The sequence below is a fragment of the Xenopus laevis genome, chromosome 1L (genome assembly GCF_017654675.1).
Source record: "Xenopus laevis strain J_2021 chromosome 1L, Xenopus_laevis_v10.1, whole genome shotgun sequence".
In the NCBI taxonomy this organism is placed as follows: Eukaryota; Metazoa; Chordata; class Amphibia; order Anura; family Pipidae; genus Xenopus; species Xenopus laevis.
Genome location: NC_054371.1, coordinates 45,826,190 through 45,851,129, shown reverse-complemented (window position 1 = coordinate 45,851,129; position 24,940 = coordinate 45,826,190). Strand labels below are relative to the sequence as shown.

General features: G+C 40.0%; 1 protein-coding gene across 1 annotated transcript in view; it reads right to left on the bottom strand.

The window, feature by feature from the left end:
* mtnr1a.L (melatonin receptor 1A L homeolog) overlaps positions 1 to 15,973 on the bottom strand; it is a 136,089-nt gene extending 120,116 nt beyond the window's left edge. Inside the window, exon 1 of the mRNA XM_041583876.1 lies at positions 15,928 to 15,973. Within this exon, the coding sequence (XP_041439810.1) occupies positions 15,928 to 15,973 (46 nt within the window). The remainder of the gene's footprint in view (positions 1 to 15,927) is intronic.
* Between the last annotated feature and the right edge of the window lie 8,967 nt (positions 15,974 to 24,940).

Below are 24,940 nucleotides of genomic sequence, written 5' to 3'. Positions count from 1 at the left end.
CCTTACACCCGGCATTTTTCAAATGGTTTCCCTTTGGTGGATCTTTCATGAGTTCCTCCTCGGGTGAATGCAAGAAGAAATACAGCCTAGTATGTTGTACTAGTTCAGTGCTATACTGTCTTGTTGCTACAGAACGAATCGATGATCATAAAGAATATAGAAATAGCTCTTTACACCTTATTCTTGATGTTTTCAGCATATGTTCACCCTTCAAATGTATCTGTGTATGCACATAAGACAGCAAAGATTAGTACTTTTCATAAGCTTCTGTCCTGTAGATAGCAATGAGAAACAGCCTGAACCTGCTCTCTCTGCTTCTAATATTTTGCTTTTGAACTTTAAAAGTTCTCCATGTTGTTTCATAACAAACACCAAAGGATTCTGCGGCTTATACTTCTTTGCAAAGATTAATGGGCTCTTGTAAGTTTTATTTTCAAAGTATGCTTCTCAAACTCTATTTGATTTCAAGTTTAACTTACAGTTTAGCTCACCTAAAGTAAATGATTATGGTAATAAAACTGGTCTTATTGCCATCACTCTACATGGGGAGTCAAAACACTCTGAAAATGTGATTAAAAGAATGCTTGGATGTTTTCAGCATCCTGTTATATTGTTTAGAATGCTGTCACTGAGAAATCTTTTATCTTTTAGAAAACAGGAAATGATTCAGTAATTATGTCAGTAAAGCAGTGAAAAGCCACAATAATTATTTTAAGATATAATGAATCCTCATTGGAGGCAAAAGAAAAATACTATTGCGTTTAATTAACGTTTATATGATTTTTTTAGTTGACTAAATGTATGGAGATCCAATTTACAGAAAGACCCATTATCCGGAAAACAGAGGACTAGCGGAATACAATTAGGACATGGAAAAAGGGTTCCAAAAACCCTAACATGTCTTATAACAGCTGAATGTAATTGCAAAAAACATATGAATGGGATGGGTGTTGGGAAACCAGCCTGGTAAATATTTGAAGGAAACAGAGTGATGGGCAATAAAGACAATATTACCTTATATAACTATGCCAATCAATAGTCAGCTGTTATTTATAGTCTTTATTATCTTTATAAATGAATATCCTTTTTCACTTTTGCCTCTGTGTCATAAATTGCAGTATATATTCTGGCAAACACTATGGGGCCCATTTACTTAGTTCGAGTGAAGGAATAGAGGAAAAATAGTTTGAATTTCGAATGGTCGAATATGACTACTTCGACCATCAAATGGGTTACTTCGACCTCCGACTACGACCTTCGACTTCGAATCAAACAATTCTAAAAATCCTTCGACTATTCGACCATTCGATAGTCGAAGTACTGTCTCTTTAAAAAATTCTTCGACCCCCTAGTTCGCCACCTAAAACCTACCAAGGCCAATGTTAGCCTATGGGGAAGGTCCCCATAGGCTTCCTAACAATTTTCTGATCGAAGGAATATCCTTCGATTGATGGATTAAAATCCTTTGACTCATTCGATTCGAAGGATTTAATAGTTCCATCGAACGATTATTCCTTCAATCGTTCGATCGTAGGAATAGCGGTAAATCCTTCGACTTCGATATTCGAAGTCAAAGGATTTTACTTCGATGGTCAAATATCGAGGGTTAATTAACCCTCGATATTCGACCCTAGGTAAATGTGCCCCTAAGAAAAGACTCTGCAAAAGTCATTTTATGGGCTTGTTTTGTTTAGAATGTTATAGCGTATTTTCCTTCTCTCTTTCTACTCTTCCTTCTTCCATAACATTTCTATTTCAATTGAAACTTCAATAACATTCTATATGTTAAAAAAAGAATTTCTGTAGGGATGCACCGAATCCAGGATTTGGTTCGGGATTCGGCCAGGATTCGGCCTTTTTCAGCAGGATTCGGATTCGGCCGAATCCTTCTGCCTGGCCGAACCGAATCCGAACCCTAATTTGCATATGCAAATTAGGTGCGGGAGGGAAATTGCGTGACTTTTTGTCAGAAAACAAGGAAGTAAAAAATGTTTTCCCCTTCCCACCCCTAATTTGCATATGCAAATTAGGGTTCGGATTCAGTTCGGTATTCGGCCGAATCTTTCGTGAAGGATTCGGGGGTTCGGCCGAATCCAAAAAAGTGGATTCGGTGCATCCCTACTTTTCTGAGCACTATATGCAAGGAGAAAGATTGCATTCTATTATCTGTAGACCTTAAGTCTCTTTAGGCATGATTTCAGTATATTCAGGGCTGATGGGCTGTTGGGGGGGAGGGGGTGATATCACTCCAACTAGCAGTGTACCAGTAAAGAGAGACTGAAGTTTCTGAGAGCACAAGTAGGGTTGCCACCTCTTCTGGAAAGAAAATACCAGCCTTCCTATATATTTATCTTTTTTCCCTATTAATAACATTGAGATGCCATAATTTTTACCGGCCAGGTGGCAACCATAAGCACAAGTCACATGGTTAGGGGCACCTGGAAAACTGAGAATTTGTCTAGCCCCACGCCAAATTTCAAAATTAAATATAAAAAAAAAATCTGTTTGCTTTTTTAAAAAAGTATTAAAGAGCAGCACATTTTCCTGTGACAGTATCTTTTTAATGTGGATTCACAGTGGGATTTATATTCTTGCCTAGTTTTGCTAATTTATTTATGGACAGATGATTTAGTTTGGCTAATGCCATTAAAGCACAAATGATAGATATTTTTGTAAATGGAGATTATATACAAAAAGGAAGTAACTAAACATGAATATTTTCCACCATAATTTTGCTAAAGGTCCGGTTTTTAAAAGTGAAGAAAAACTGTTTGGGAAATCCATGTTCCAGGATGCATTGGACTGAGTAGGGTAAGGGAAAGAGGGTTCATTCTAAAGCACCAGTTATAGTAGACTATACTAGATAATCAAGGGATTTTTAATTAATAAGTATTGGTATATTTTAACTAGAGATTATCTATTACAGGAGATTATCAAAAGGGTTCGGAGAACAGCTAAAAAGAGTTTACAGCAGATTTTGAAGGATGACAAATTTAGAAATTTAGAGAGTGTAATATATCAATGGTCTAACTGATTTTTACCAAGAAAATGGGTATTTTTTGTTTTTTTAAAAAAAACGATTTATTATTAGTGATGGGCGGATTTGTCCCATTAAGATTCACCACGAATTTTGCGGATTTCCTGAAGCGGGCGAATAAGATCGCTCATCACTATTTATTATACCCTGAACCTGGAAATAGCTTGAATCTAAAAATACTCCAGCTAAAACCTGTCGTGGTCATGTAGACGTCAATGGCAGAGGTCTCTTGAACCATTTGAAGATGTTTGCAGCCTTCATAATGTTTGGGTTTCACTCGAAAACTCAATTAATTTGATCAATTCAAGTTTTTTTCACCAAAAAATTTAAGTTTTCTGTTTTTTCACCTTGAATTCACTGATTCGAGTTTTTTCCACTCAAGTTTTTTGAGAAATTAGAAACCATTTGAGTTATGATTTCAGTTGAGGTCTAAAAAACCTCTAAAACTCGACCTTTGATTAGTTAAATAACCCCCAAAATGCAGTTTAGGATATACAAGCAATATGGAATCAATATAAAAATCTAAATAATGGGCTAATATTAAAATGAATCTACATCTATCTTGTATAGTTTTTATACTATACAGACTAACAAGTCCGTCATCTAAACTGTATAGGAATGACCTGTAGAAAAGCTAAAACCAGGAGGGGATAGACTCATATCACATCTATACTTTAAGAAATGTTTGATCTGAACCTACAAGGGATAACGTTTAGTATGATACAAATAATCCCATTGGGTGGGATTATATACAGAGAAGTGTGAAGATTCCTTGATTGACTGTGCAGTATATATTCCCATTTATATGGTTTTTGCATTGGCTAATTTTTTCGTCATTTTTATAATGTTAATGTGACATGTCAAATGTTTTAATAATACATTTTAAATGCAATACATACAAACATATATAGATAGATATAAAGTTAAAGATAAAAAATGCAATTTATACCTGATAGATAAAGGGTTAATAGGACTATACATTTGCATAAACTATAGATTTAGTATTATCCATTGTTTTTACTGTGCCAACATATTCCACAGATTTTATACACCTGTTCCTGTCCCAGTGAAGCACCAGCTCTTGTCCCACTACCCTATCACATTTATACAACTAGGATTGCCACCTATCCTATTTTCATATGGACAGCCTTCCACATCATAACCCTGCACCCTGACATCATAGACCCACCCCTCAAAACCCCCATCCCTGATGTCATCCACCCCACATGCGACATCATCCGCCCCGCCCCCTGCATGAACTCCCCAGCTGTAAAAGGTGGCAACTATATATAAAACTTGGTAGGTTCCATTTTATCAGGAACCCGTTAACCTGCATGTATAATTTGGGAGTGTGGGAAGAAAACCCCACATAGGGGTGAAAATAAATACTAACTGCAGTTAATGCCCTGGCTGGATTCAAATGTAGAAGCCCTGCATTCTTATCACTGTACCACCAAATACATTTTTACAGCTAACTAAAGCAAAGAGTCATTTGGTTATTAGTATCTATTTTCTGGAAGTGGGTGTCAAACATGTTGTCCTTTAAAGGGATACTGTCATGAGAAAAAATGTTTGTTTTTTCAAAACGCATCAGCTAATAGTGCTGCTCCAACAGAATTCTGCACTGAAATCCGTTTCTCAAAAGAGCAAACAGATTTTTTTTATATTTAGTTTTGAAATCTGACATGGGGTTAGACATATTGTCAATTTCCCAGCTGCCCAAAGTCATGTGACTTGTGCTCTGATAAACTTCAGTCACTCTTTACTGCTGTACTGCAGCCTATCAGCAGAACAATGGGAAGCTAACGAGATAGCAGCCCCGTGACACAAGTTAACAGCTGCCTGGTAGATCTACTGTAAGAACAGCACTCAATAGTAAAATCCAGGTCCCGCTGTGACATATTCAGTTACTTTGAGTAGGAGAAACAAAAGCCTGCCAGAAAGCAGTTCTATCCTTTAAGGGATTCTGTCATGATTTTTTATGGTGTACTTTTTATTTCTAAATTACACTGTTTACATTACAAATAAATCACTCAACCATATAAAATGTTATCCATGAAACAAGTGTATTTTTAGCTGTAATATTGGTGTGTAGGCAGCCATCTAATGTCATTGTGCCTTATCCTGTTTTCAGAAAGAACCAGCACTTCACTATAGAACTGCTTTCAGTTATTGTTTCTCAATGTAACTGGAGAAGCCATGGCCAGACTTGCTATCCTCATATCTACCACTAGGTGGGGTATGGAGCTGTTATCTGGTCACATTCCCATTATTCTGCTGATGAGCTGCTGCAGGTGAAAGGGAAGAGGGGTGATATCACTCTAACTTGCAGCACAGCAGTAAAGTATGACTGAACTTTATCACAGCACAAGTCACATGACTAAGGACACCAACATGTCCAGCCCCATATTAGTTTTCAAAATTAAATATTAAAAAAACAGCTCTTTCAGTGCAGGATTCTGTTGGAGAAGCGCTATTAACTGATGCATTTTGAACAGAATCCCTTTAAATATAGATTACAACAATCGTTTACCACCATGATAGTAACTGAATGCAGATGTGGAGTTGATGTCTCAAATGATCCTTATGTTGCAGTAAAGAAACATACGGAAACTGGTCATATTGTCACAAAACTATTTAGCTAAAATAGGATTTTTTAAGTGATTAAAATAAAGTAAAGTGGATCAGATCAATGGAGGCCATTAGAGCACGAATACAGGGGACAAGCTACGACCATGAACGTCTATGGCTCCCCTGGATGGAATTCGAGAGGGAGAAGCTAGATCATTCTTAGACTCTCTAAGTATTGGGAGCCGAGACACCCCCTCCAGCCCCAATTCTAAGAATATCGGCGCCTGAGGTGGCTTCTGCAATGCGGCCCCCCTCGCCGGCTTACCTAGGAGGGGACGCAGGAACACTAATGTGGAGAGCACAATTGCACTCTCTCGCATTAATAAAGCCGAATTTCTGGTTTAAAAAACGGAAATTCAGCTCTTAAAGGTACCAGGAGCGGCTTTTTGCCTCCCCTGGAAACCTCTCCGGCGTGCCGTCTGAGGCAACTCTCTCAACTCGCCTCATTGGCGGCGCGCCCCAGACCCCCTCCCCCACTCCCACCTTGACCCTAGCCGGCCCTCATCTTAGCCAGCCACAGGCTTTAAACCCATTAGTGGAAATCTTTCACAAAATATATGCCAACGGTAACCCTCCCTTCATGGAGTGGGAAAACAAAATGTGGGGATGCACAGACCAAAGAAATAAACACACTGTGGTGGAGCAAACGTTTATTGTTTTTAAAAATAGGGTAAAAATAAAATGATAAATGATAAACAGCACATATAAAACTAGATTATTAATTACAAAAGGACTATTAATGCAGAACAAATGTTTGATATGAGAAATATAGGATAATTTCAGGACATATCCATCCTGTATTAATTGCATTCTTTTGTAGTTATCTGATTATTTTTTTTTGCTTTGTCCTTATTGTGCTGATGAAGTGAGTCACACAGTAAATCCTGCCGTACCCACAGGGAAAGGCCCCAGTGCACAGACAAGCTGTGAAGATTTTACTATACTTTAGAGGACACACCACTTCCCCGCTTCCTTTTAAGAATCACAAAAGCAGCAGAACAAAATCATTCTCTCAGTAACGCTCCAATGATTATTTTTCATTCTATTGCATAAAGTTATATAAGTGATTTCAATCCATGACACGTTGTGTAGTATAATAAAATACAGGTATGGGATCAGTTATATGGAAACCCATTATCAAGGAAGCATCGAATTACGGGAAGACCGTCTCCCATAGACTCTATGTTAAGCAAATAATCTGAACTTTTAAAAATGATCTCCTTTTTTTCTGTAGTAACAAAACAGTACCTTGTACTCAGTGTCGGACTGGGCCGGCGGGACACCGGGAAAAAACCCGGTGGGCCCCGGGCTCTTGTGGGCCCCGCCGGCCCAGATCCGCTACTTAATTTGGCTGCGCGACCCCACTTTGTCGGGGGTCGCGGTAGAAAAGAGGATCTGCGCATGCGCACAAAGGTATTGCTGCGCGTGCGCACAAATGCGGCGCCGCGCGCATGCGCACTGCATCCGATGAAGCACGCCGGAGCAGCAGCGGGGGCCGGAGCGGGGCCCTGGGGCAATAGCCCCGGTGGGCCCAAAGCCCCCCAGTCCGACCCTGCTTGTACTTGATTCCAACTAAGATATAATGAGTCCTTAATGGAGGCAAAAAAATCCTATTGGGTTTAATGTTTAAATGATTTTTAGCAGACTCTTTAAGTCTTGGATACCTTAGTATTGAGATCCAATTTAAAGAGGAAAGATCCCTTATCCGGAAAACCCCAGGTCCTAAGCATTCTGGATAATAGATCCTATACCTGTGTTCATTAGCGATGCACCAAATCCACTATTTTGGATTCGGCCGAACCCTAGAATCCTTAGTGAAACATTTGGCCTAATACCGAACCCAAATCCTAATTTGCATATGCATATGCAAATTAGGGGTAGGAAGGGGATAAAATGTTTACTACATTGTTTTGTGACAAAAAGTCCCATGATTTCCCTCCCCACCCCTAATTTGCATATGCAAATTAGGATTTGGTTCAGATGGGCAGAAGGATTCAGGCAAATCCAAATCCTGCTGAAAAAGGACAAATCCTGGCCGAATCCCAAACTGAATCCCGGATTCGGTGCATCCCTAGTATTCATATTGTGTAAATGTTCTAGCTCTTAATTAATACCTTGTTCTTTTGGGCTTAAACTGAATACACAAACCAATGACGGCCAGGTGATTCAGGAGGATTTTTTGTACCCAGTGGGCCTTAGTAAGCGCAGACTTTTTATCATATTATTAAATAGGGAAGAGGATTAATTAAGGTCTTATAATTTAGTTAGTTATGAGCCTTGCTTAATCCACTAATTAGGATAGTAATTGCTCAGACACAATCAGGAAAAAAAGATTATCTCTACTAACAACAGGAAAATGCTTTCTCAGTTTATACCTAAATGTGGAAGGGAAAATCCACCCAGTGAAGCTCAACTGAAATGTAAGAAAATGGACATATACAAAGGATTACCCTACAAGTAGCAAGGACTACCCAGAGGAACAGACTTCCTGGGGAAGTGCAGGACAACGGACAAGTACAGACTAGATAGTAACAAGTAGGAAAAACTAGCCAAAGTGAAGTCAGAAGTCAGGTCAAGGTCAGGCAGGTAGCAAATAAGCAATGTCCAAAAAAAGGCCCACTAGAGGGTCATCACACTGGTTATAGAACAGAGAAACTGTATGACAACTGGGACCGTGTCTTATAACTTTTTGGTGGAGTTGCAGTTTCTGGAGTTTAAAAAAGGTTTGTTGGTCTTGAGAACACAGATAGAGAACTGGCAGAAGTATTAATAGTATTGTGGTCCAGCCTCAACTGCAATTGTGTTTTACGTAGTACCCATCAATGACTTGGACAGAGGGTATTGGTAGTAATGTGTTGCATGAAGAACTACAGGTATGGGACCTGTTATCCAGAATGTGTGGGAACTGCAGATTTCCGGAAAAGGAGTCTTTCCATAATTTGGATCTACACACCTTAAGTCTACCAAAAAACAATTTAAACATTAATTAAACCCAAAAGGATTGTTTTGCCTATAAAAGAGATGAATTATATCTGAGCTGGGATCAAGTACAAGGTACTGTTTTATTATTACAGAGAAAAAAAATTAGAATTGTTTTAATGTAATGGAGTCTATGGGAGATGACCTTCCCTTAATGCAGAACTTCCTGGATAATGGGTTTCCGGATAACGGATCCCGTACCTTTATTACTAACCCAAACTTATGAAGTACTAAATATTAAATTAGTTTCCCCAACAGAAAAATACTTCTACACTGCACTCATTTCATTTGCTAAAGAAATGGCTAAAAGCACATTTTATTCAATTCATAATATGAATATAAATATATACTTTTTAACAATATAATTCCATTGAACATAAAACAAGTCATTCAGTCCAATGCATAGTCTCAGAGTGCTGTAGAGCTTGCAAAACATAAGTCAAGAATATACTGTAAGGACATGACTATGGAGAGAACAGAATTAAAACAATGAGGCAAGGCAAACACAATGTTCCCTTGAGGAAGATGCTCACTAGGTTCATGTCTTGTAACATCATCTCTTTTAGCCAAGAATTTCAGATTTTATAAACCTACAGTAAACAAACCTTAAACTCAACAAAAAATTCACTGCTGCTATTTTGCTGTTATTTTATTCCAATTCTAAAGGCTAAGAAAACATGTATTGTTTAGTGATGCATTTCTTACACTTAAAACTCAAGGCATGCTATTATTCAGGGCTGGATTTACATAATGGGTGCCCCTAGGCCCACTGCAGTTCATCGCCCCTGTCCCCTCCCCTTTATTCATGCAAATGTTCATCATTGGAGCCGGAGCAATGGGGATTGGTGCATGGGAAATTTAAAAAACTATCGTATCTCCTTTGCATCCCCAGTGTTTCTGAACCAATGTGGGTGTGGTTGGCCAGCATGCTGCCCCCTAAAATCCTGCCACCCTAGGTCCGGGCCTTGGTGACCTTTCCACAAATCCGGGCCTGCTGTTATTATTATATAATGCACAAAAGAATAGATAGGGGCCAATTTAAGATTGCTAAGGAAACAAGATCACCCAGGATTTCCTACCAAATAAACCTCAACAATCTTCGTAATTTTACCTAAAAAGAAACAAAGAAAAACTTCAGAAGCTTCCAGGTGCCATTTTGGTAAAATGACAAAGATTGCAGAAGTTTTTTCACCACCAAAGCCTAACGTGATTAGGAAACTCACATGGGATTTCTTTAAAGAAATCAAAATGTCTTAAATTGGCCCCTTAAAGGAGAGCTAAACCCCCCAATAAGAAAAGCCCCTACCTACTACCCTAGATAGTCCCCCCACCCTGCTTCCCCCCGCATAGTTCCCGAATACATTGCTCACAGTGCAGTAGAGCTCATGGGTGCCATCTTCCGGATCTTCAGTCTTTTTTGGGTCCTCTTCCTTCCACTTTTGGTGCATGTGCAGTTCCTATGAACTGGAAGATTGCTCCAACTGTACATGCGCCAATATGGCACTCCCTTACAGATGAAGACCGAAGTTCTGAAAGATGGCACCCATGAGATCCGCTGCACTTACACTGCAATGATAGATGAGCAATGTATTTGGGAAAATTTTTTAGAGGTAATGAATTATGCAGGGGGGATGAAGCAGGGAGGGGGACTGTCGAGGGTAGTAGATAGGGAATTCATATTACAGAAGAATCTCTGGAAAACCCCCGGTCCTGAGAATTCTGTATAACAGGTCCCACACCTTCAATGCCATTTAAAGAGAACTAAACCCCTTTGGCGCTAAAATCCCTCCCCCCTCCCTTGTGTTGCCCCCCCTGGCCTACCTCCCCCCCCCCGGGCAAATGCCCCTAAGTTGCTACTTACCCCTCGGCGCAGGTCCTGTCCACAGAATTCCCGTGCAGTCTTCTTCCTGGATTGCTACTGCACATTCAGTCACAAAGTCACAAAGTTTTCCGATTTCTTTTTTCGGAAACTTTGTGACTTTCGGCGCATGCACAGTAGAGCTGAACCGGCAAATGCTCCTACTGCGCATGCGCCGCCAAACGCCGGGCAATCCAGGAAGAAGACCGCGCAGGAGAAGATGGTGCCAGTGAACTCCGTGGACAGGACCTGCGCCGAGGGGTAAGTAGCAACTTAGGGGCATTTGCCCGGGGGGAGGTAGGCCAGGGGGGAGGAGGGAGAGGGGGAAAACAGGGGAGGGGGGAGGATTTTTAGCGCCGAAGGGGTTGACTTCTCCTTTAAGCACTTTAATCAAATGTCAGAAGAAAATTCACCAGCAATGTGTCTGTAAGTAGTATTTAAGGTCATGTTGCCTCACGAGGAAACTTCCGGCGACTTCAGAACACAAAGCCAGGAAACAGGCAACCCCATCCCCTAAAGAAAGTGGCTGAAAAATGGTCTGGTTACTTACAATCTGCAATTACTCCTTCCCATCTCTTAAATTCCATTAGTAAATATAACAAGCACTTAGTGTCCGAAAACTGGAGAGTACAACATTTTAAATTGGTTCACTTGGGCTATGGGAAACCATATAAAAAGTGCTTAGGTGTGGGTTCTCAGACTTTCTGTCCGAAATGTACCCAACTAGATGTGGACCTATTTCACTACTTATGGTGTTGTCCAAAAGTGTGCAAGTTATGGTCATCCTTGGAAAAGTTTTTGATTCTAAAACTAAAGTTTAACATTAAACTTAACCCTAAATTTGCACTCCTACATTTGGATTCCCCAGGACCTGGACTAAAGGAACAACCAAATTCCCTGAGAGACCCATTGTTAAGTCTACTTTTGTTGTTTACAGCTGCTACTAAAAAACTTCTGTTTTTAAATTGGCTGTCCGAGTCCATTCCTTCACTGGCAGACATTCTGTCTCTCCTAAACCAACTCTGCTGGCAAGAAGCAATAAGGATTAAATCAGCAGAACCACATCTCAAACAGTCATTTACTGAAACTTGGTCATTATTCTGGGATCAAATTGACTCTAGTTTCAAAGCACGCACATTGGGTTTGTTACATTTATAAGCTAATCTTTGCTGGTTCAATTGATATGTTTAAATATTTTCTTTGTTTACAGCCGTTGCTTTATGCTGGTATATTTTAAAATTTAGTAACATTCGCTGAGCGTTGTTTGGTGGTTTGGTTGCTTGGGTATATGATTAGATTTTAGATGGCTTCACCAATCATATTTACTCTTCATTTTCCTATTAGGCATTTTTGCTACAAGTTGTATTGGTGTGCCTCATTGTTCTGCTTTGATCTTTTGTTGAAATTCCTGCTTGTTTAACGTGGAAAACAATAAAAACATTTTCAACAAAAAAACAGAACACAAAGCGGCGCGAGTGCCATGCCGCAGGAGTTTTTTTTTATTATAGCAGGCGTAAGACAGGGGGAAGCCATTCGGGGAGATTATTCGCCCCAAAGAAGAGGCGATTAGTCGCCGGGCGACTAAATCTCCCCGAATCTCCAGGTGTGACCTTACCCTTAGACTCACAGCTTAAAGGGCAATTCACCTTCATTAGCAAAACTGTAACAACTGGAAAAAAAACACAGAAATATGTTCAAACTTTCATAACCTGCCAAATTTTGTAAAATGAACATGGTAATTAGGGGGTGTAGCCACACTACGCTTGGTCACTTTTTTGTCCCTCTTTTTATTTCCAAAATGTTGGGAGGTAAGCTATTTTTTCATTATAAAGTACAAATCCATTATTTGTTTTATTTTTACAACTTCCCCTTCCCAAACCCTAGAATAAGATCATGATTTCTGTATGATCTTCCCAAGCTGCTGCCTGTGTCTCTCTGGCTTCCAGCTAAGGAGGAATTCATTAAACAAGTAACACTGACCGATCATGTGATTAATTACCGTCTCCTCCTCCCATAACTGCATTGGCTGTGAGATCAAGAATACAACGAAAGTGCTTTCAGTTTCACTGTACTGCACTGATTTAATGCAAAAACACTTTTATTTAAAACAAATAATAGGCAGATTGTACATGCAATACACGCTCTACGTGCTGCACATTCAGTGAATAACATCATGTTGAATGCACATTTATATTGCCCCTGTAATGTAATATATATTTGCATTTCAATGAATAGAAGCCAGATTTGTGTCAGGTTAGCTGATTACATGATGTGCAGATATGGGATATTGCTCTCAGGCTGGAATCAATTCTCTTCCATTGAATACAGGCACGAGGGCAGCCATTAACCTGTAAGGGAATTGAGCTGGGATATAGCTGGTTCATTATGTTGCTGGGTATTGTAGTTCCCATCACATGAACCAGATATAGGGGTTTATCACAATCATGATACAAAGCTGATTTGTAATTAATTCATATTCTCATTACATGGCATCATAGAACCCAGCAATAATAAATTATAGGAACATCATTGTGCAGTGCATTTAATGTTTTGTGGGGGGAACAAACAATCCCTTCATCCGGAATGGCGGGAATCCTTTATACAGAAGTAATGAAACCAGTGCATTCTGCTTCACAATTTAATAATCAGCCCTGTGGCATTGGCTTCTATGACAGACAAACCTCATTTATAGCTTCATAGTAACCAACCACTCTTAAATGTATCTTTATAATGGGAGTCCAGAGCACACTGAGCATGTGCAGTGTCACTGACACTCAAAAGATGGCCTAATATGATGTAATAGGGGGAGCTTTGAAGGCCTGGATCATTCTCCTTTAACTGCCTGTCTCTCTCTATAACATGTCTTATCCCTGAACCATGATATAGTACCTTAGGGGCACATTTACTTAGGGTCGAATATCGAGGGTTAATTAACCCTCGATATTAGACCGTCGAAGTAAAATCCTTTGATTTCGAATATAGATTTTAATCCATCGATCGAACGATTTTCCTTCGATCAAAAAACCTTCCCCATAGGCTAACATTGCTGCTCGGTAGGTTTTAGGTGGTGAAGTAGGTGGTCGAAGTTTATATTTAAACAGACAGTACTTCGACTATCGAATGCTCGAATAGTCGAACGATTTTTAGTTCGAATCGTTCGATTCAAAGTCCAAGTTGTAGTCGAAGGTCGAAGTAGCCAAAAAAATACTTCGAAATTCAAAGTATTTTTTATTCTATTCCTTCACTCAAGCTTAGTAAATGTGCCCCCAAATGTTACCTTTTTCCAGCAAAGCCTGAAGCTTTCCTTATGTTTTTGACTACAACCCCCAGAATTCAACTGACAACCATAGGGTGTTGGTGGAATGTTGGGAATAACCTGAAAGGTTGCAAGTTAGTTTAGATCTTCCTCTAAGAAAAAGCAGTGAGATGAAATAAAAACAAGCTACTCAGCTCAGATTAATTTAATGAAGCATTATTTCTCACTGTAGGTTCCATGTTCCATTTTTGGTTTGTTATAACCCATTTATTTTTATTTTTAAGAGAGGAAAAGCATCTTGCCTCTAAATTCACCAAATCAAGTGGAAAAAATTGATCTGTGGAGCACGACCTGAGCATCACAGCAGGAAGCAGCAGTGCTAAACTGAGTGGTTTTAGCTTTGTCTTGATCTCAAGGCATTTCATTCGCCATCTTTCAAACTCCACTTGGATAAGCGCTCGTGTACAGCTTACACTTGTCAGACACTCATAAAAACAAACATTATGACTTGGTTCAGGCGGAGGCACAAAGAACATTTATGTTGTCTATGAATCAGTCATCCTAATGAACCTAATGATTGGCAGTTTGTATGATGCTGGCAGTTGTTGGTTCCAACACTGTGAGTTTGGCAACCCTCCCCCAATGTCCCCAGGACTTCATTAAATGAATACTAAGTTCCACTTGTAGCTGATGGATCAGCAAATCTTATCCATGAGTGAAGGAACTACAGAATGTCAATGAACCAATCAAGAGCTCGGATACACAGGTCATGAGAAATAAATGTGGAATTTTCAATGAACCCATCAAGATCTAAGATGCCCATGCCATGAAGAAATAACAGGCTTTGATGAGCAAGTCAACGGTGCTAAACGCATTGAATAAACCAATCAAGATGCAATCATGGGTGCAAATGGTTCCCTCTGAAATATATGGCAGTTGTATGAATTGCTATTGCCTCAAAGTTCAATGGTCCCTACCATAAAATACTAAAAACACGAGGCGCAGTCCCAGTGATGAATGAACGGAAGAACAAGTAATTCATAGAGTAGATTGTTTATTATTCCGTGCAGGCTCTATAGACAATATCTGCCCATGAAGTTACTCTTTGCTATTTAAACTTTCTGAGGTATCTTCTACCAGAATCATATGTTGGTTGGCGTTTTCCACTATATGGCCATAGTATAAACAGAGCACATATCTCCATACATAATAATAATGAGCAGCTATAGCAAGACTTAAAGACCCGTCAAATGTGCTAAATATCATTCTGGACTCCACGAAGAACGTTTCCCTGCACCATCTGAGAGCCATCTGGCACATTAACCAATGTATTTTACAAGTTAAACATTCTTATTGCCGTCTTCGTAATATTAAAATATCAAGTGAAGTGTAAAACAACATTAAGCATGCCCACTTTCCCTTGGAAAATATTCTGTCGCTCAACAAAACTTGCCAAGTACTGACACAGGTAACACAACAGGCTTGTTGCCTGGCCATTAACTCTTTTAAACATAAAAGTGCTTTGTGATGATGTGATAACGCACATCTTACCCACAGACGGTGGCATCAGTCATGGATAGATCACTCTGCATTAACTCGTGTATCAGCAGTAGGAGAAGGGAATCTTATCCCTGAGTTGATAAAGTAGATAACTATGTCAGCGTGGCTCTTATCAGAGATAATGATTGTTACTAGGTAACAATGTATGTGTGCTATAAATTGCACAGTGTTGCCACTTTCTTAGCTTTCCCAGTTTGTTTGTTTTTTTTTTTTACTTGGTTATTTTAGTAACGAATATTATAATACAATAGACTTGACCTAGTTCCACGTAGGGAGAAAGTTGCACAAGCTTTACATAAACCACCCCACGGCATTGCTAGTTCAGTGGCAATAAGGTTTCCTCATCATAATTAATTATGCTGCCGACTTGTATCTGATCAAATTGGCAAGCTCTTTCCTAGAGCAACTTCAGGAGTCATGCAGTCATTATCCTCCAACTAACTGAACAGGCATTTAGGCAACTGTCCTAGAGCAGATTGGTAGGCATAGGGCACTGTCCTAGAGCAGATTCGGTAGGCATGCATACCCATCCTCCAACAAACTGAACAGACATGCAGGCACTGTCTTAAAGCAAGTTCAAGTGGCAGTCACGGTCCTCCAACTAACTTTGGCAGGCATGCTGGAACTGTCCTAGAGAAGATTCTGTAGACATGTAGTCAATGCCCTATCCTGCAGCTAAATGAAAAGGGATGTTGGCACTGTCCTTGAGCAACTTCGGGAGGCATGCAATCACTGTCCACCAACTAACTGAATAGGCATTTAGGCAACTGCCCAAGAGCAAAAATGGTAGGCATGTGGGCTCTGTCCTAGAGCAGATTCAGTAGACATGCAGTCAATGCCCTATCCTCCTGCCCTATCCAGGGATGTTGTCACTGTCCTAGAGCAACTTCAAGAAAAAGTCACTGTCCACCAACTAACAGAACAGGCATTTAGGAAACTGTCCAAGAGCAAATTTAGTATGCACGGTTACCCATCCTCCAACTGACTAAACAGGGATGTAGGCACTGTCCTAGAGCAACTTTAGGCAGCATACAATCAATGGCCTCCAACTAACAGAACAAGCATTTAGACAACTGTCCTAGAGCAACTTCAGGAGGCATACAGTCACTGGCCTCCAACTAATTGAACAGGCATTTAGGCAACTGTGGTAGAGCAAATTGGTAGGCATGCAGTCAATGCCCATCCTCCAGCTAACTGAACAGGGATGTTGGCATTGTCCTAGAGCAAAGTCAGTGGGCATGGATGGCACATGTTGAGCTAAGTGAACAGAGATGCAGGCAAGTGTCTGAGCTGATTCAGTAGACAAACAAGCCCATGTCACAGACAGAATGGGGAGAGGGAAGTTTGGGCCAGTTGGGCACACACTGCTACTCGCCTGCGTTCCTCAGCTTTCTGTTCCTGAAAACGGAGAGGATCACCAGCAGATTGCCCAGAATATCCACCACGATGGTAAAGATGAGGATGGCAGCCAAGGCGTTGGGCACCCAGGGAGGTCGGTGCAGCGTCAGTTCCTTGGGAATATTCAACGTGCCGTTCAGGGCACTGACATTGCTTCTCATTTTTCAGGCGATTTTCTCTTGGGTGCCGCTTGCGCTTTCCTGAGACAGTTTCTCCCCATAGGACACGCGCTTTCACCTCATCTCAAAATCCCCTTTCGCCCGGCGCCCGGCGCAACGCGGATCTATAGAAGTGCGGGCAAGAGAGTGATGGACCCGCAGCCATGTCGTACTCCTGGCAAGTTTGCACTTTGCATGTACCTGTGTCAAGCCCGATACTTTTATAGCTCGCCGGCTCCGCTGTCTCCTAACGTTCCGCTCAGTTACAGGCGCCGGGTGACATCTAGCGGTAACAGCGGGGAATTGCATTTAGCTTTACGCAAGGAAGTAGAGCGCCACCTCGTGGAATTTCTGCAGATAGCAAGCACACAATCTTACCTTTATTCTTTATAATTCTGGGTATTATTTTATGGTTTAATGTAGACACGTGTGCTTTACTGTCTCCTGGAGATTCCCTTGCAAATACAGATTTAATAGTGTGACCTCTTGATTAAAGGGATGCTGTCATGGGAAAACATGTTTTTTTACAAAACACATCAGTTAATAGTGTTGCTCCAGCAGAATTCTGTACTAAAATCCAATTCTCAAAAAATCAGATTTTTTTATATTCAATTTTGAAATCTGACATGGGGCTAGACATATTGTCAGTTTCCCAGCTGAACCAAGTCATGTGACTTGTGCCTGCACTTTAGGATGGAACTACTTTCTGGCAGGCTGCTATTTCTCCTACTTAAAGGAATCCTGTCATCGAAAAACACGTTTTTTTTTCAAAACGCATCAGTTAATAGTGCTACTCCAGCAGAATTCTGCACTGAAATCCATTTCTCAAAAGAGCAAACAGATTTTTTATATTCAATTTTGAAATCTGACATGGGGCTAGACATTTTGCCAATTTCCCAGCTGCCCCTGGTCATGTGACTTGTGCCTGCACTTTAGGAGAGAAATGCTTTCTGGCAGGCTGCTGTTTTTCCTTCTCAATGTAACTGAATGTGTCTCAGTGAGACATTGGTTTTTACTATTGAGTGTTGTTCTTAGATCTACCAGGCAGCGATTATCTTGTGTTAGGGAGCTGTTATCTGGTTACCTTCCCATTGTTCTTTTGTTTGGCTGCTGGGGGGGGGGGGAAGGGAGGGGGTGATATCACTCTAACTTGCAGTACAGCAGTAACGAGTGATTGAAGTTTATCAGAGCACAAGTCACATGACTTGGGACAGCTGGGAAATTGTCAATATGTCTAGCCCCATGTCAGATTTTAAAATTGAATATTTTTTTTTGTTAGGCTGCTGGGGGGAAAAGGGAGGGGGTGATATCACTCCAATTTGCAGTACAGCAGTAAAGAGTGACTGAAGTTTATCAGAGCATAAGTCACATAACTGGGGGCAGCTGGGAAACTGACAATTTGTCTAGCCCCATGTCAGATTTCAAATTTGAATATAAAAAAATCTGCTTGCTCTTTTGAAAAATGGATTTCAGTGCAGAATTCTGCTGGAGCAGCACGATTAACTCATGCGTTTTGAAAAAAAACATATTTTCCCATGACAGTATCCCTTTAACATTAGGATTGATGTATTCAATGTAATATTATATATATATATATATATATATATATATATATATATATATATATATATATATATATATATATATATATATATATATATATAGACAAATACAAGATTCCTCTGCACTCAACCCATTATCAATATATTTAAGACAGAGACATTTTGTGCATACTGCTACTGAAAAATGCCTTACCCTTTAAACAAAACAGGGATTGTTTGTCCATATATTGCAATATATTTAAGCTGGCCAACTACGTCAAAGTCATCCCATATCTGGCCAGTCCTATGCTCAATTTTCATTTGATTCATTAAGAATTCTATGGTTTCATTATACATTTTATAAAAGGGACGAATACGTTTTACCTGCAACTTACTAGCTGCTTATAGATATATAGATATATAAAACTCCAAAATGGACCAGCACACCATCAATTTTGGAATTAATGATTGATTGATGGATTGATGATGATGATTGATAAATGACAAAGCACCCACAAGGATTCGTTTGGTGAGAGTGCAGACGCTTTTCTAGATTGTTATGTGTGTGTGTGTGTGTGTGTATTTCATATATTTGGAAATACAAATAGCATTCTGACCAAAAGCAACCGAGCAAATTGATTTTCTCCAGTAGAATATATGGCCCTGCTCCCATCAGCTGCCTCCTATTTGCCAAAATAAAGAATGATCATTTCAGGAAAGCAGAGTATATAAAGAAAGAAGGCTTTACAAATGGTCAATAATTTGCTATCATGAGTCAAACTGCCCATTCATATACTGTATATACTGTATACACTCAACCCTCAAACAAATAATGTAATATACTTTCGTTTTCCTCACTCCCCAGGCTGCCCCCTTTTGCATGTTTGTCACACTTAAATGTTTCTGCTCATCAAAAACCGTTAGCTATTAGTCAAAGATAACATAATTGAACACAAAATGCAGTTTTTAAATGAAGGTTTACGTTATTAAGGGAGAAAAAAAACTCCAAATCTACATGGGCCTGTGTGAAAAAGTGATTGCCCCCCTTGTTAAAAAATAACTTAACTGTGGTTTATCACACCCGAGTTCAATTTCAAAGGTTATAAAGCCATTTCTAAAGCTTTGGGACTCCAGCGAACCACAGTGAGAGCCATTATCCACAAATGGCAAAACATGGAACAGTGGTGAACCTTCCCAGGAGTGGCCGGCCGACCAAAATTACCCCAAGAGCGCAGAGACAACTCATCCGAGAGGCCACAAAAGACCCCAGGACAACATCTAAAGAACTGCAGGCCTCACTTGCCTCAATTAAGGTCAGTGTTCACGACTCCACCATAAGAAAGAGACTGGGCAAAAACGGCCTGCATGGCAGATTTCCAAGGCGCAAACCACTTTTAAGCAAAAAGAACAATAAGGCTCATCTCAATTTTGCTAAAAAACATCTCAATGATTGCCAAGACTTTTGGGAAAATACCTTGTGGACCGACGAGACAAAAGTTGAACTTTTTGGAAGGTGCGCGTCCCGTTACATCTGGCGTAAAAGTAACACAGCATTTCAGAAAAAGAACATCATGCCAACAGTAAAATATGGTGGTGGTAGTGTGATGGTCTGGGGTTGTTTTGCTGCTTCAGGACCTGGAAGACTTGCTGTGATAGATGGAACCATGAATTCTACTGTCTACCAAAAAATCCTGAAGGAGAATGTCCGGCCATCTGTTCGTCAACTCAAGCTGAAGCGATCTTGGGTGCTGCAGCAGGACAATGACCCAAAACACACCAGCAAATCCACCTCTGAATGGCTGAAGAAAAACAAAATGAAGACTTTGGAGTGGCCTAGTCAAAGTCCTGACCTGAATCCTATTGAGATGTTGTGGCATGACCTTAAAAAGGTGGTTCATGCTAGAAAACCCTCAAATAAAGCTGAATTACAACAATTCTGCAAAGATGAGTGGGCCAAAATTCCTCCAGAGCGCTGTAAAAGACTCGCTGCAAGTTATCGCAAACGCTTGATTGCAGTTATTGCTGCTAAGGGTGGCCCAACCAGTTATTAGGTTCAGGGGGCAATTACTTTTTCACACAGGTTTGGATTTCTTTTCTCCCTAAATAATAAAAACCCTCATTTAAAAACTGCATTTTGTGTTTACTTGTGTTATCTTTGACTAATAGTTAAATGTGTTTGATGATCAGAAACATTTTGTGTGACAAACATGCAAAAGAATAAGAAATCGGGAAGGGGGCAAATAGTTTTTCACACCACTGTATACTCTCTCGTGATCCCCACAACATATTATGTGTAACTAAAGGGCATTTAGGTCGATGTAAGATCTGGGTGGGACCAGTATATCAATGTACTATAGATGCTGTAATCCCAATAATCTATATACCAGATCAGCATACATCTATCAATTTTAAGTGTTTTTAACTTGTGAATTTTTCCCTCAATTTTTTCTGTTTTTAAAGGAGCCATTAAATGTTATGTTTTAATTGGGTTATTTATTTATTAGTGGAATGTGAACTGTGTTCCAGACAACTGGCACTTTACACACTATCAGCACTTTAACTATGAATTAACTATTTTTGGTTTTCACAATACTCAATAATGACACTCATTTCTGTCTTTCTCAATATGAATTTAATTATTGATTGAAGTAACCAATATTTAATTACACCAATATGTGATTCCCTTGTTCACACTTTATTCCAGCACAACACCATTAATTTTACACTCAATTTGTTCTTGAGATTGTGCGACATAATAATTCTCTTTAGCAGTTTCTTTCTTCTGTGGTACTTTTTCATTTATAGAGTTGTTAGCACATGTATTTTGCTATTTTGGACTCTGAACTAGTGGTTGCAAATGCGGAAACCAAACATTTTTACAGAATAGATCTCCCATTATATAACCTATGCACAGGAACTGGTCACATGATCCCATTGGGGAAATGTCCCTCCCACTGGGTTTTGGTAACAGAACCGAACCTGAGCAGTGGGGTCAAGGTTTCGCTTTGTGTCCCTACACATATTTGAGAATGACATATTTGTGACTAAGTGGAGTTACCTTCTAAAAAGCTTCTGTATGTATATATTGGCTTGGAGTCTAATATGGAGCCTATTTTCATCCACAACTATGAAACAGCTACTTTGTTGTACCAAACGTACAGATATAAGAAATAAGGTAATTTTCTAAGCACATAGTTGCTGAATTAATAATCACATAAGTGCTCTTGCAAAATGATTTAACCCTGGGGAAGGCAAGTAAATAACTGAAACTGCTGTGACAGTATCAAAGGCAATTGGTCAGCTGGGAATCTACAGGCTGGGAATCCAGTATCTGGGCCCATTAGAGCACATTCTCAGGCCAAGTAGACTGCTAGCAGAAGGGATTCAGTCAGGGCTGCCATCAGAAATCATGAGGCCCCGCACAACAAAATTTTCTGGGCTCCCGTCACCACCTCTCCCGCACCCATTAGTATGAAGGCCACGAAAGACACAAGCACGAAAACATTAAGTGCCCCCCTACAAGTTAAAAAAAAGAACTTTGGTGCCCAGGGCCTCCCTACAAGTTTTGGTGACCCCCTACAAGTTTTTTTTATATTAAAGCATTAGTGGCCAGGGCCCCTACAAGTTTAAAAAAATTAAAAAAAAAAATTGGCCAGGGGCAGGGTCCCTAAAATGTATTTATAAAAAAACAATTGGCCATGGCCCCTACAAGTTTTTTAACACAAATAATTGCCTGGGGCCCCTACAAGTTAAAATAAAAAAGAAAACTGCACTTACCTTAGTCAGGGAGAGCAGATGCTGGTATCTTCAGTTTCCAGTACTCTGATTCGCCAGTGAAAAGTAAGTCAAAGTAAGTCCCGGTAAAGCCGCATGGTGATTGGATAAAGTAGAGGGGTGGTTCAAACTTCAACCATCCAATCCCCTTGCTGCTTTCCCGGGACTTACACTTTATGGCGAATCACAGCACAGGAAGCAAGATGCAGCCATCTGTGCTCCAGCCACCCTCCGTTCTCAAGTCTGCAGCTCACTGATGGCAGGGGCCCAGCAACGCAAGTAAAAGTGCAGCACGGCCAGGCCCCCCTTAACTTCCCAGAACATCCGGGCCCGGGCCAACAGTACCCCATATCCCCCCTGATGGTGGCCCTGGATTCAGTGAAGCTGTAAAACACAGAAAGGACCAGGGCACACAGAATGGTGGGTCTAATGCTCTCAGCCAATAGCATATTTAGGTCTGATGCTGCCCTAGGCACATCTGCAAAAACACATGATATTGCCGTTGCAGGAACCCCCACCTCTGCTGGCGGATTTGATTGGAAAGTATCTGGCTACAGGGGAAGTGTTTTTTTTTCCAGAAATTATTTTTTCACCTCAGCCTAATAATCATGATATAAATGGTACATCAATTCCAGGCAAAGCTGTAGCTGCCCATACACATGGAGATCCAGTTGTTTGCAAACCTGCCAGATATCAGTTTGTCAGACATTTATTCGACCTGCTTTACAGAATGAGTTATTTGTATACACCCCAACCATGCTCATTGTCAAAATTTTAAAATAACATTTTTTATTCGAGCAATATTTCCAGGAGAAATCGTCCATTACTACATACATACTTTCCTGAACAGAAATCAAAATTTGTCAAAATTTGATGCACAGAGACACAGAGACAAATACATGGACAAATGTGGTGTCCATGTATTTGCCTAGTGGTCCCACTGATAAGTGCCTATGGTAATTGTCATTTGACCTGTGTTTGGTCAATATTTTGGCAATGTCCTGCAGAATGATCCTTCAGATCCTCCCTTTACTTGGTCTAGTTGCTGCTAGCTTGAGAGTTTCCATTTAAAGGAACAGTAACACTGAAAATGTATGATTTTTACAGAATTGCTGTGCACAAGAATTGGTTTGCTTCAGAAATATTGTTGTGTATATAAACAAGCTGCTGTGTAGCAATGGCTGACCAACCAGATAATTTGCCATTTGGCAGTCTCTGTAGGTGTCCAGCATTACGGTGGTGTTCTTGAAGAAGTTTTTCCATTATACCAGTAGAGTGAACCAAGGAATGCAATGAACGTATCTCATATCAAATAAAGGATAGAATATGCAGAATATGTATATACCTGTAACCTCCCTTTGTATCAACAGAGGCTCCCAAGATGAGAGTTGTAGGATTGCCCCATGTTCACATGAGCAGGAAGACTAGAGTGGGGGCTTCCAATGAGACCAACACCCCTTTAGATAATAGAGCTACACATGAAAAAAGAAAAACCTCCAACATTTCTATAATAGTCTATATAACAACAGGTTATTATAGCGGGAAGGACAGAAAGTTATATGTTAAAGGGCAAAGTAAGAGTGGGGGTAAGGGACAGAGATGAGGAAATTGTTGGAAATTGTTTGGTTTCACTAATACAGACAAAAACTGAGTAATACAGTAGATAGGGCCTAATATATGCCCTTAATGTACTGGAATATGTCCTCTCTTAATATGTACTTTTAGGCTTCCGGGCTTTATTCTTCTATAACATAAGGGGAGGTCAAATTTCTGTGAACCTTAACCGGGAAAGTGTTCAGTTGTCAACAGTGAAACATATTATGATGTCTTTGTAAGGTTTTCACTGAAGTGATGAGTGCAATTTTTCACCTCGTTTCGCCTCAAAAATGATGCCCATAGACTTCAATGCGTGAAAAAAATTGTTGTGCTACCAAAAAAAAATTGCCGCCTATAGACTTTAAAGCATCTTGGCGAATCTTCGCAGTTTCGTGAATTTTAGGCAAAGTGAAATGGGTCGTTCGCCCATCACTAGTTTTCAGTGAACAAAATGTTTTATTCAAAGTCTGCTGCTTGTTTCAGTCTCTTATTTAGCCCTATACGTTAATGATGTATTTATATAGAGTGCATACAGAGTGTTGCTTTGCCACTCAGAATGTTTTATTTACAGGAATCAGTCATTCAAGGGAGGCCAAGTTAGGTCAGAGTAGCACATGAATTCTCTGAAAGCAATGAATGAGTTTCAGTGGGTCAATTGTGAGTGGCAGCTAGCGGATGTGAAGTGGTGCCGCATGTTTCCGTTATTAGGACGAGAGCACTTTGTATAGAACACTCTACATTTGGCATGAATACAGTGCTAGGAATACAAACTAGGGTGAATGTCTGACATTTTCCCTGCTTCCCAGGACTGTCAATACAGTCATTTATACTCTTTATTTGATAGGCCCACTAATAGGAAGCCACCGTTTAGCTTGTTCCTTCATTATAAAGCAATAATCAGCCCATAGGGGAACACAAGCAGTCAGTAAAGATGGCATGAAGCTTTTTAACAGAGGTAATGTACAACCGTTGGGCAGAGTAACCAATGCCATGAAGATAAAACACACTATATTGTTTTTAGGATGTCCCTAAGTACATTGTAACATGGTCAGTCTGGGTTGATGGACACTTGTCTATCTAGCTTATCCCAAGTCCAAAACAAACAAAAATAAAGAAATAGTCCCTGTTAAAAGTATAATGCCTCCTATATTT